A 12,186-nucleotide genomic window follows, 5' to 3' on the forward strand; every position below is an offset into this window, starting at 1 on the left:
GGAGCCGGGGGAAGGGGGAAGGGGAAAGAAAAGGGGAAGGCGAAGGAGTGGTGAAGTGGTGACAAATATCAGGAATCCCGATGCCTCGGAGGCAGGGCTGTCGCAGATGGACGATATTGCAGAAGTAAAACTGCCTCGGGACAGAACTATCAGAAAGAAGTTGATGGGTCTTGAGTTAGAAAAACTATGAATATGTCATGTTATCCTCAAACAGGGCAATCAATGCATCAACAAAGGTCAAGGAGGGACCTGGCCAGTGTGGCTCGGTTGGTTAGAGCGTTGTTGCATGCACCAAGGGGTCGTGGGTTCGATTCCGGGTCAGGGCACATACCCAGGTTGGGAGTTCATCCCCGGTCGGGGTGCGTAGGGGAGGCAACTAGCTGATGTTTCTCTCTCACATGGATGTTTCTCTCTCTCCTCCTCCCTCTCTCTCTAGAATCAATGAAAACCATATCCTCTTGTGAGGATTTAAAAGTAAATAAATAATACACATTAAAAAAAGTGAAGCCTGAACTAACATGGATGTTTTTCAGTTAACGCATGTAAACTCAAGGTCCTTGGAAGAAAATGATTATAGAAAAATACCTTTTTAAAGAAAGTTCTTAATCTTGTAGTTAACTGTTACTATTTGGGTGTAAGTGGCAGTTAAACCGCACTGTTCGTGATGAAGTTACGGCTGTAGTTTAATGATTCGGTTATGTTTCACTGACAATTACTTGAAGCCGAGGCTATAGTGACTTAATACTTCACCTCGCCTACTCTGATGACCTAAACGATTCATTAATATCTCCATGTCATGACTCATTGTAGGAAGCATGCCAGCCATTCGAAAATTCCTCATTAATGATAACACACATACTGACAGATTAGATATAGGTGAAGCTGGACAGATTTAGGGTGAAGAATTATTAGGCGAGCTATAAAACGAGGCAGTGCTTCAGGGCCGGCCCTGTGGACCTATCAGATGGTAATTGGATGCACGTGTTGGCAGCCGTAAACAGTCACTGTCCAGTTGCCCACCTTCCATGGGAATCTACTCTGTGTGTCGCCTGTGATTTATTGTGCCAATTAGAACACAACGTTCAAAGAAAGAACACAACCGACCTGATTTAAAAGCCAGGGAGCCTTGGAGACCGCTATTTTGTGGGTGACCTGGCTCCCTTTTAGAGATCTTGAAACTTTCTATTTGTGTAAAATCCGTACTAATTAAACGCTTGGTTTTAAGCTGATTCTGCAGAGCATCAACATTCTGTATTTATTAATTCAGCATCAGAGTGTCACCGGTGGCTTCCCAACATGCAGCTATATTTTCTTTCATGAATATTAAAGGTACATTTCTAGGCCATCACTTGTTAGACTGACTGACAGACAGTAAAGGTAACAGGCACTGAAAAAAGAAGAGTGCCAAGTATGAAAAATAAACATTTCTAGTCTGCAAACCCAAGTGACAAACACACCACTGGCCAAAAGGCAAATGCAGATGACCTTAAATCGTTGCACTATACCACGAAAAACTGAGCTACTTCTGCATAAAGGACCTGAGACAAAATGAGGCTCATTACTTTTCCAGGCAAATAAAACTGTATTAAAATTATATAAACATGAATCTCATGCACCATCGTATTGGAAAATTAAAAGAGAACTCTGATTTCTGGGAGGGCAATGCTGATGTTTTACTGACTTGCATTAAGCAAACATCAACGATTAATGCTGACAAATGTTGGAACAGTAATACTAAAAACGTCATCCGAATTGCTCTTCATTGCAAAGTTCGCAAAATTAATGTTAAGAGAGATTAAAATCGCTTTGAACTAATACACATGCATTCATCTTCCTTCTGAAGCATAATAAAGGACTATCATTTGTCCTGCAATTTTGGATAAGCATATAGACGTTTAAGGCTTAGGAGAGATATAGATATTCATAGGCAGCTCATAAATGGGAGGAACATTAGCTCCATTTCAAATGAGCTGTCAACTCTTTTTCCAACATTTTGGCTTGCGGAAAGTCAGACTTTGGGATAATAAATGAGGTTTGCCTCTGAACATTAAGGTAATTGTGCAGGAATTTAAAGTGCTCATTCATGTTCTACTATAAGTTCATTAAGCACTAAAAAAATGAACTGGAATAAGACTTTTTTGCTCTGAACTGGATAGTAAAAATGTATAAGAAATAAGCATACAGGGGGGTTTCCTTCCTTCTATAAGACATGATGCTTCTTTGAAATTCTTTGCTTGGGCGTAATTTTGTAAAACCTGTTTGGAAAGAGTGGTCCATACTTTTGGGTCATAGATTACCTATCCAAGACTTAGAGAATGGTGTCTCTGAATACTCCTACTCCAGTATTGGCGTGTGATTTCTGCTGTTTTCTTGTGGTTTTTAAAATTTTTTATTTCTGGTAGATGGTTATAAATCAGGTTTACGAAGAGGAAACTCTCTGTAATTGTGCATTTTTAATGGATTTATGATAAACCCATCAAAGTGGAGGGTCCATATGGTAGGAATGCAGTAAAGGTAACAGGACCAGTGTCACGTAAACATTAAATACAGTGCCTTCCACCTTCATAAATCCTGGGTGCTTGTGATTAAATGCTGCTGGTTATAAATCATGCAGCCAAACTCTAGAAACAACCACAAGTTAAGACACCAGTGGAAGCCTTCAGTTGTAACTGGCTTTCTTCCCAGGAAACTGCTGTATTAGTTTTAGGAGATGATATTCGAGTCCCTATTTTCCTCAACAATTATCTTCTCACTTTATTGAACTTCCTACAATTAGCTCTCATCTTGATTAAAAAGTAATAATACAAACCTTTAATCCTAGACAACAATCTTTCATTTGTATGTGGTAAAGTGCCTTTTTAATTTGCAGACTCATTTTAAAGCTTTTTATATCTATCTCTATCTATCTATCTATCTATCTATCTATCTATCTATCTATCTATCATCTATCATCTATCTGTCATCATCATCTATCTATCATCTATCTATCTTTAGGTCTCTAAGTTTTTTTCTCTTTTAGAGTCATATACCAGAAGTTTCTGCAACAGCCCAGTTTTACACTGGTATTTACAATCAAATTATTTTATTACACATGGAAGCAATTAAACATTTGGCCCTCAGCTGTAAACAATTACTATATACAATGACATTTGTGGAGCTTTCCTAAATAGTCATGTATTTCTAATGCCCTCTGTTTAAATGAGCCAGATTGATGGATGTACATTTTGTGTACCAGAAGCAATTATATTTCCAAACATAGTATCACCAAAGGTATTTCAGCTGGAGAATGCCCTAACAGAGCCTGATACCACGCAGCCACCTGCAGTCATACCTTTGACGTAGCTCATTTCTGTTCCACCCTCATTTTACTACTGTTCCAGTTTCATTCTGAAGAACGGTAGGGACTCATAGCCAAGAAGCTATTATGTTTTTGGATAATTTGCTTTTGGGGGTTTTGGGGTATCTCATTTTAATATATTGTCAGTGTTGCCAGCAGCAGAGAGGCAGAAAAAACAAGGAGCGATATAACCCAATAGATACATAGTCTTGAATCCCAGCCCTGCCAGTTTCTAGTTGGTGACCTTCGGTTATTTACTTTTTTTTCAGGCTTAGTTTCCCTATTCAAAAAATGTGGATGGTTATATCTAAATCATAGGACTATTATGAATGCTAATGAGATATATATTTAAAGAAATAGGGCACGTACTACATAGTCAGTACATACTGATTTCTTCATTGTATCCCATACTCCTTTCCCAAAAGGACTCATATTCCATTTTGAGAATATCCATCCTTCACTGTCTCAAGTCTAGGGATACATTTTCTTTGCACTAGACTCCCCTTTCCACAAGTGACAACCATGGGAGAAGGCCACAGCTGTTTCACTTACGTCCAGAAATAAGTCCAGCAGCCCCAGTTGCAGGGGTGCCTAACAGCTGTATCCAGCCTTTCTAGGAGGCCAGAACTGGAGCCGAGTGGTAATGTTTCAAGGGCAAAGCTCTAGATGTAAAGACTGATAAAACAAACCTAAATGAGCCTGAGCATGTCTAGTGATAGATACACCACAGCTATTCTAAATTATTCAAGCTTTCTCAGACTTCTAACAGAGAGACGTAATTCATCTCTGCTCTCCTTTATCCTACTATCCTGTAATGGCTAAGGAGACCCCCTCCCCCCCGACAAAAAAGAAAAATTTTAATCATCACTCAAATTGAGAAGAGCTTCTTTAGCACATGTAATATTTTTAGAAGCATCCAACTTCTGGGAACCAGCTTTGGAGGTAGAAGCTAAAAATGATTTTGCAATGCTTAAGGGTGATTTCCTTACTTCCCTTTTGTTAGCATTTTGCTGGCCAAAAGCCAGTAAAACAGTTGTTTAATTACCCAGGACATCGCAAACATGTAACCTCTTAGATAAGCTGTTACTGTATTTTAGCAGCAGTAACAGGAGGGTCAAGAGTAACAAAGAAAATTAAGCTTCAAATAAGCAAACCTCAAAAGAACAGCTTTGAGTGTTGAGAATAATTAATAACTTGTTTAGGAAAATGTTACTGAAATGTGGTTTTTGGACAAGGAACTGACACTCTTCAGAGGTTAGATACCCTAATATTTAACAGGCTACCATTTGGTGGGCTGGCTGGCTGGTTACCCCGTAGGCATTGCAAAAGTTTGATCACATGTAATTATGCAACATTTAGACAATATCTTAATGATACCATGCAGTTCAGCTGACCCAGTCCAGCTGGAGCTTGCAGCAGCGCTCTGATTACCTGGCCACATGCGAAATGAAGGCTTTTTCAACCTCCGCTCTTCCCGGGCTGTGTCTTCATACAGATGTTCTTGGGAAGCCTAAGTTATTTACGGCTTTATTTAACCCAGGAAGACCCGCCCCCTTTCACTCACAACCACTGATTAAGACTGCGTGACTATGTAAGATGCAGCAATTTTAACAAGAACTATTAGTGGGCTTTATCATCTGGAAGAGATGTTACTGTACTTGGACAGTTAGGATGAACATTTTCCGCACTCGTTTGTTTCTATGCAATGAAAGTTGTATACTTTTCTCTTTGAAGATAATTCTTAACGGTAAAAATAGAATTCAATTTGTACCCTGGAAATCATTTTTACTAAACCATGAATCACACGGCTATCATTATTTCAGAAAATAGTAATTTAAGTTGCATACATAAACTAGTGTGGATTGGTCCCTGCCTCACATCATAAAGACACTTAAAATATAGCAACAGCAAAATCAAGTTAGTGTCAAAAAAAAAAAAGAAAGAAAGTTTGCCCAAGGTAGCACTCTAAGATTGTATGACATTTCTTTGAGTTATCTCCATGAACTAAAAATACAAAGAAGAATTTCAGTCCATGGCTATTATTTATTATTTATTTTAACCTCTCAGCTCCCTCTTCAGTTAGTGTTTGGACCATTTCTTCCCCACTGTCCTACCTGGATGACACCACAACTGTTGTTTTAGAAGTGAAGGAAAGTATTGCATTTTTAACCAACCATAACATCTCTATATAGCATCTAATGAATTCAGGTAACAAAAAAAATCTTTATCATAAATGATGTTATGCTAGCCACTTTCTATAAATCAGAATGGAAAAACCCCCACATATAGACAATGGACTTTTGCCATCCTTAGCATTAAACATAGAATGGAATACTTTAAAATCCTTCTTCGAATATAATTACGTGTAAACATGTTGCTAATTTTAGTAAATGGAAGCAGCAGCTGAGGGGACAGAAGTTTAATGTTGAATGTATGTGAACCCCCAAACAAGAAGACCAAGTCTTCATTCTTGTCAATCTTCATGTAAAAAGAAAAATGCTGGCTTCTGGTTGACCACCTTTCCCATTCGAACCAGATACTTTCTGGGCCAAGGCATCTTGAAATCTACGACCCCCCGTATTTCAGAGAGCTGGCAAAGAATGTTCCCTATTCCCAAACAACTGACACAGAAAGGCCCCTTTAAAGGGGGATCTGAAAGTGCCATTGAGATAAATGCTAAATGGTCTTTAAAGATGTTCCAACGTCCCTGTCTGCTGTCCCCAGTGTGCCATTAGGGAGCCTCGGAGCCTTTCAAAGAGCCCTCAGCAGAGGATGAGTCAGTCTCAGCGCTAGAAAGTAACTAGGAAAGGAAGCCAACAGGGTGATCTGCTTTACTGGGCTGATCCAAGGGGAGACATAGTATCCACCCTCCTCTGCTAGCTCTCCCTCCCCTCCCCTCCCCTCCCGGCCCACACCCCTGCCAGGGGCGGAGAGGGGGAGAGGGAGAGGGGAGGGAGGGGAACCAGAGCTGGAGAAGGGGAGAGAGAAGGGGAACAGGGAAGAAACGCAGACACCCAGGGCAGCATTTGCACCCGGAGAAACCCTCGCCCTGGGGCACGAGGGGCAGCCTTGGAAACAGGCTGACTTTTACTTTGAAAGTGGCAGGGTGACAGCGGGGTGTGTGTGAGGTCCGCGCGCCCAGCCCCAGATGTTGCGGCGGCGGCGAGGGCTGGGCGAGGCGAGCGCCTTCGGGAGGAGCGTCCCCGGGCGCGGGCCGTTACCGGCGGGCGGAGGCAGGCCCGCGGCGCGCGGCGCTGCGCGGGGAGAGCCAGCTCCCAGCTCCCAGCTCCCAGCTCCCAGCTCCCAGCTCCCAGCTCCCAGCTCCCAGCTCCGCCACCGCGCTCGCTCAAGCCAAAGGCGGGGCGCACCACCCCCTCCCCGCAAAACAAAAATAAAAAATCAAAACCAGAAAAATGCGTTCGCTCCCATCTCAGAGAGGTGGTGGGGTAAAGGGCCGGGGGCGGGAGCGAGTGGAACGGGCTTCTCTCTGAAACAAAGTTCCCGTAAAGCCCTCGAACGGACAGCGGGTCCTGCCCGTCAGCTCGGGGAACCCGTCTCCAAAACGCTTAATGAGATCGCCGGGAAAAGAAACAATGTGTTTACTGCAGCCGCTTCCAGCAGGGAGGGGAAGGGGACGGAGACGGAGAGGGGCGTCGGCGCGCAGCCACCGCTCTCGGGGCCGCGAGTGACAAGCCCAGAGACGGGGCGGGTGGGGGGGCTGGTGGAGGGGGCGCCCGCGGGGGGGGGGGGGGCTGCCGCGCAATGTGCACGCGGGGCGGGGGGCTGATTTAGTGTGAAAGTATCCCACTTAATCATTTTACAGGGGTTGGGGACGTAAATATTTAGCCGGCCACATCTGGAACAGATTTCCCCGCGAGGTGGGGGGGTGCGCGGCCGCCCGGAGGCGGCGGCCCGCGGTACTTACTGTACGGGCAGTTCTCCTTCTTGGTCCCGCTGACCTTCCCGTTCTTCTCGATCTTGAGAAAGTACTTGGTGAAGGAGAAGAGCTTTCTCCAGCGGACGTCGCCTTGCAGGTGGTTGTAGCTCCGCACGTGCCGGCCCGCACTGGGGGGCGAGGAGGCGGAGGAGTTGGTGGCCTCGGGCGGCACCATGTCCTGACCCAGGGCTTGGCAGGTGACGGGGACGGAGGACACCAAGAGCAGCAGCAAGAAGCAGCAGCAGCAGCCGCCGGGCAGGTGGGGAGAGGCTGAGGCACAATGTGTCAGTATCCATTTCCACATTGTACTGAAGCTCTCGGCGCTGGGAATGGTCTTATCAGAAGGAACATACTGGACGGGTGAGACCCGGGGCGCGGCGAGGGGACAGCTGGAGGTGGCGGCCGCGGCTCAGCTCCCTCTGCGCGCGGATCTGGCCGGACGTGGATGCGCCACCATCCATAACTCCTTGGAAGGGCCGCTGCCTCTCCTCGCTCCCGTCCGGGTCGGGGTCCGGGTCCGGGTCCGGGTCCGGGTCCGGGCCCGCCGTGCGCCCCTGCAGCCCCCGCGGAACGGCGGGCGGGCGGCCGCAGCGGCGGGAGCTGCTCGGTGGCGGCGGTGCTGTCCGGTCGCCGGCGGTCTGCGCGCCCCCAGGAGTTACTTTGCCGTCCCCTTCGCTCCTTTCTTCACCATGTTAGACGAAAAAAAAAAAAGTCTAAAAAACAGATGACAGCAGGGTGAACAAAACCCACGGGGGTGGGGAGGGCGGCGGGGCGAGCCCCGCGCGCGCCCGGGACGGCGGCCGACCCTCCGCGCCGAGCCCCGGCCGCGGGACGCTCCCCGCGCGCGAGCCCGGCTGTCAGGACGCGCGGCTGCGGCCGCCGCGCTCCGCGCCCTCCCGCTTTCTCTTTCTGGCGGCGCCCGAGGGTGGGAAGCCTGCGGAACGCCGCTGCTGGTTCGGGGGACGGCGGGCGGTGTTTGGTTTAGCCCGGTCTCCCGCCCCCTCCTTTGGAAAGCCGGCTTGTAAACAGGTTGAAGCCCGGAGTCCAAGTGTCAGTGACTCGCAGCCAGAGGTGGGCTCTGCCTCTGCCGGTCAGACCTCATTTGCAGGGTGGAGAGGCAGGGGGAGGGGGTCAAACGGCGGTGGGACATCTGAAACCCCGGGCTGCTGGGAACGCCGGGGAGAGGGGGGAGGGGGCCGGGCGCGGGGCGCGCGGGGCCGCGCCGGGCGTGCGGGGCTGGGGGGTGCGTCCGCGCCCCGCGCCCCAGCCGCGCAGCCTCCGCCCGCTGCGCTCCAGCCCCCGCTCCTCGCGGCCAAGGCGCCCCTGTGCGCGCCGCGAGCCCGCGCCGGGCTTTCCCAATTGCGCTGCCTTCCAGCCCGAACCAATCCCCTCCGGGGAGCCCCTTTCTCACTTGTTTTCCTGCGTAGGATTTTTTTCCCCCTCCTTTTGGCAGCGAAGTACTTGCGAGCCACCTGGAGCCTGGTGCTGGGCTGCCTCTCCCCTCCCCCGCCGGCTCCCAGAAGGAGGGGAGGGCCGGGAGCCGGAGCCGGAGCTGCCGAGGACCAGCCGGGCCGGCGGCCTGTAGGCGGCGGGGAAGGGGCGTCGGGGCGCGCGCCCTGCCTCCCTCCCCGGCCTCCGAGGCGGTCCGCGCGCTAATGAATCACGGTGCCTCCCTCCCGCTGCCGAAGCAAAGCCTTCACACTTTGGCCCTCTCCGCCTTTTAAGCTCGGGGAGATTTATCGTCACCCTGAAAGGCCTCCTCCCCGGGCGCAGCCGGACCCGGGGGCCCAGTGGTGGAGCCGTAATTGCTAACGGGAGCCGCGCGCGGAACCCGGGGCCACTTCAGAGCCACGCGCCTCGCGGAGGCTGCGCCGCCCCCTTCTCCACGCAGTTTCCCGGGCGCTTTGCCGTCGAGGGGCGTTTTCCCCTCTCTCTCTTCACACCAAGGGCCCTGGTTCACGGCCCAGCTGCAGCGCCGGCCCCTCTGCGTGTCTCACACCGCCACCCACGCCTCCCGGGTCCTCGCAGAACCCGCGTGAAGCCCAGGGGGAGGCAGAACCGAGCCCTGGGTTAGGAACCTGGGGGAGAAACCCTGCGGTCCTCTGCTGCACTCCGAGTCAGGGGCAGCCCCCCAGGACCACTTCTTTAGGAAACACGTTAACCCACGGAAAGCTTGCCTGGAAGGCGTGCCCAAAGATGCATCGGTATAAAATATTTATATTCCATAAAGCAGCTGGACATTTGCATCAGGTCGAAAATATGAAATTGCCAATGTTTTGTGGTTGTCCACCCCCAAAACTGGCAATTTCGTACGGTCCAGTCTACACTCCTGCGTCAAGCTGAACTTGCGGGCTTGACCTCTGCGCCTGTGACGGGCGGAACAGCGGGAAGAACTCGCGTGTGTGCGATGCCCCGGGACCCCCGTGCTGCGAACGTGGCCTCAGTCTTCAGGGTGCACAGGTGGAGCTACACAGTAGTTAAAAAATCTCGCTTTTGAGATGGGCGCCAGGGATGATTTATTGCCCAATTATGTGGTTTAGTGACCTGAAAAATGACTTTACATGCGTGCTCTTACATTTTTCTGTGCATCCAGGGCCTTTGAAATGGACCCATTTGGTGCCAGAATCAGAGGTTTTCATTGCATTATTTATTGCCCATTGCAAGACTTATTTGCAAGATTGTGACAATACGGCGAATGCCACATTTTAAATTTTTAAATTTAATATAATTAGCTCTGATTTCAGTAGCTATGAATTGGTGAGTTAAGCAAATAAAGAGCATACGTCAAACAAATCCTGTCCTTTCACTCCAGCGGGGACGTTTAAAAACGAGCTCGGTGCTAATTCCAGTTTTCTAGTTCAGTTTCCTATGTGAGCTGATGAATGCCCGAGAGAGACAGGGTAGTGTTTCTGAGGGACTAGAGTTTCAGCCCAACTGTTCCGCAGAATCCAAATGTTTGAAATGACAACTAATTAAAACTACATGTTTTTAAAAAGATTATGCTTGATGAAACCATACAATAAAAATTCTGTTGTGAAAAGTTAAAAGACACAAGGAGTTATTATTTTGAGGTTTCTGTGCACTGGGCCTCAATACTATTGATGCCACTTGGGATCCTTTTATTTATTATTTAACTTACAAGAGGCACCCCACCCCCACCCCCACCCCAAAAGGAATCTCTCTCTCTTTCATGCACACACACACACCTATCTACCACCTTTCTGCCCCCATGGAAGAAGCTATTCAGATCTTTAAGTTGGAGCTTTCCTGTTTTTATTGTGTCTGAAATGGGGGGAAACACGTCCTCAAAACTTCCACATTAAAACCTGGGTGCAGCAGGTACACTGTTTAAAACTCCTGGAGCCCTTTCTCCGCTTTTCTGTGCAGTGTGATGACAGGAAGGGCATTTACCAACCAGCCCAAAGGAAAAGCTGACATAGCTCTTTAGATTATATCTCACTCTTCTTTCTCTTTTCTGCACAGCCTTTCTTTTACGGCGCAGCCGGATCCCTAAATACTCGCTGCTCTGCATTGTTAGGTCACCTCTGAGGTTAGCCCGAGAAAGCCTGAGAAAAGTTCCGCAGGAAAGATGCTCTATTTAACGGAATTCAATCTCTCCCAATAGATTTGAATCACTAACATAAATGTATGAATGTAGATTCTATCTCTGTAATGAGGCCTGAATTATTCTCAGTTACTTCAAAGCGCTGAAACCCTACCTGCCTTTTTTCGCAGCAATAATCAGGTCTTAATGGGTTCCTTTATTAATTGTTTCTCTGCAGCGATTGAAAAGGACAGTACAAGCTTCAGATTAGAGTGGGACCCACTCATTTCTAAAAGGCTGTTTTTCTCTTTTTTTCCCCAACCGCCGGACGGCTAGCTTTATTTCTGTGCCCTAAACAGTTTCAGTAATATTAGGCTAAATCTTGATTGTGGGGGAGGGAGGACGACTGGATGTGGCCTTTTGTTCAGTGTGATTCCTTGAGAAAGGATGGAGCCTTTTAACGGAGGCCTTGGCAGCAGCCATTGGAGAATCTTAAAATGTGGCTCCTTAACCTCAGGGAGGCAGTTTGCATCTGGACTTGCAGGCCCTCCGGTAGCTGCTCTGCTTGAGCAGTTTACATTTTATGTATTTCCTGGATTCTTTCTGTTCCTGGGCACTATCAGTGGTTCAGTTACAAGGTGTGTGTTCTATTATGTGTGATGTTATTGGCAGTGTCGGTAAGCTGATTCAAATAATAGCCAAGTCAGGTCAAAAGCAAGCCAGGCTGTGCTACGAGGTAGACATGTGCCGACCTCACTTGTGAAACCTTCAGCACAGCCCTTGCGGGGATGTGAGCACCAGAATGCAGCCCGCGACCCCCTTTGGGTGTGGAAGATGCCAGTTTTAAGTCATTGTTGGGGCTTGTGGTCTTCCCAGGATGCAACTGGAGATGCCGCTTAGAGTCAGTGACATTGGGGGCAACGAAAATAGTGATTACTTTTTATTTTTTAAACTAGGGATTTCTAGCGAAAGGAAAGGAGGTCTTACCTTGCAGAGAGTAAGCAGTGCAGTACCTCAAAGCCAGTGGGCACCAGCAATAACTGAATCCATCTCGTGCATCTAAAGGTGAGTGACCTGATGCCCAAGTCAGCCAGTGGTAGCAGAGTTTAGACCTCAGGTGCCAGGCTCTAGGGGTTGTCCTCATTTTTGAAGCACCTGTTCTGTGGTCCTATTTTCCCTTGTCCTCTCTGCTCTTCTCCTTACCACTGACCACCCATCACCCTAATGTATCTCAGATGCCAGGGTAGAAGTGATGGAAAGTTCACAAGGCTTTACTTAAGGAAATACAATGTATTTTTGCTGCAATAAATTAGCCAGAGAAAAGTAATAAAATAGTTTAGTGTTGAATTATTAAGTACCAGCTGATTA

General features: G+C 48.1%; 1 protein-coding gene across 3 annotated transcripts in view; it reads right to left on the bottom strand.

The window, feature by feature from the left end:
- FGF10 (fibroblast growth factor 10) overlaps positions 1–9,085 on the bottom strand; it is a 74,511-nt gene extending 65,426 nt beyond the window's left edge. For 2 of the 3 annotated variants that reach the window (XR_013998421.1, XR_013998422.1), the window contains exon 1: positions 7,263–8,459. Coding sequence is in view for 1 of the 3 variants with exons in the window: in XM_081131892.1 (XP_080988018.1) it covers positions 7,263–7,578 (316 nt within the window). In the remaining 2 variants the exon portion in view is untranslated. Of the gene's footprint in view, positions 1–7,262; positions 8,460–8,685 lie in introns of those variants that run through there. The other variant, XM_081131892.1, reaches the window with a different exon arrangement.
- Positions 9,086–12,186: the final 3,101 nt, after the last annotated feature.

Source organism: Miniopterus schreibersii (genome assembly GCF_964146895.1).
Source record: "Miniopterus schreibersii genome assembly, chromosome: 3".
Classification (NCBI taxonomy): Eukaryota; Metazoa; Chordata; class Mammalia; order Chiroptera; family Miniopteridae; genus Miniopterus; species Miniopterus schreibersii.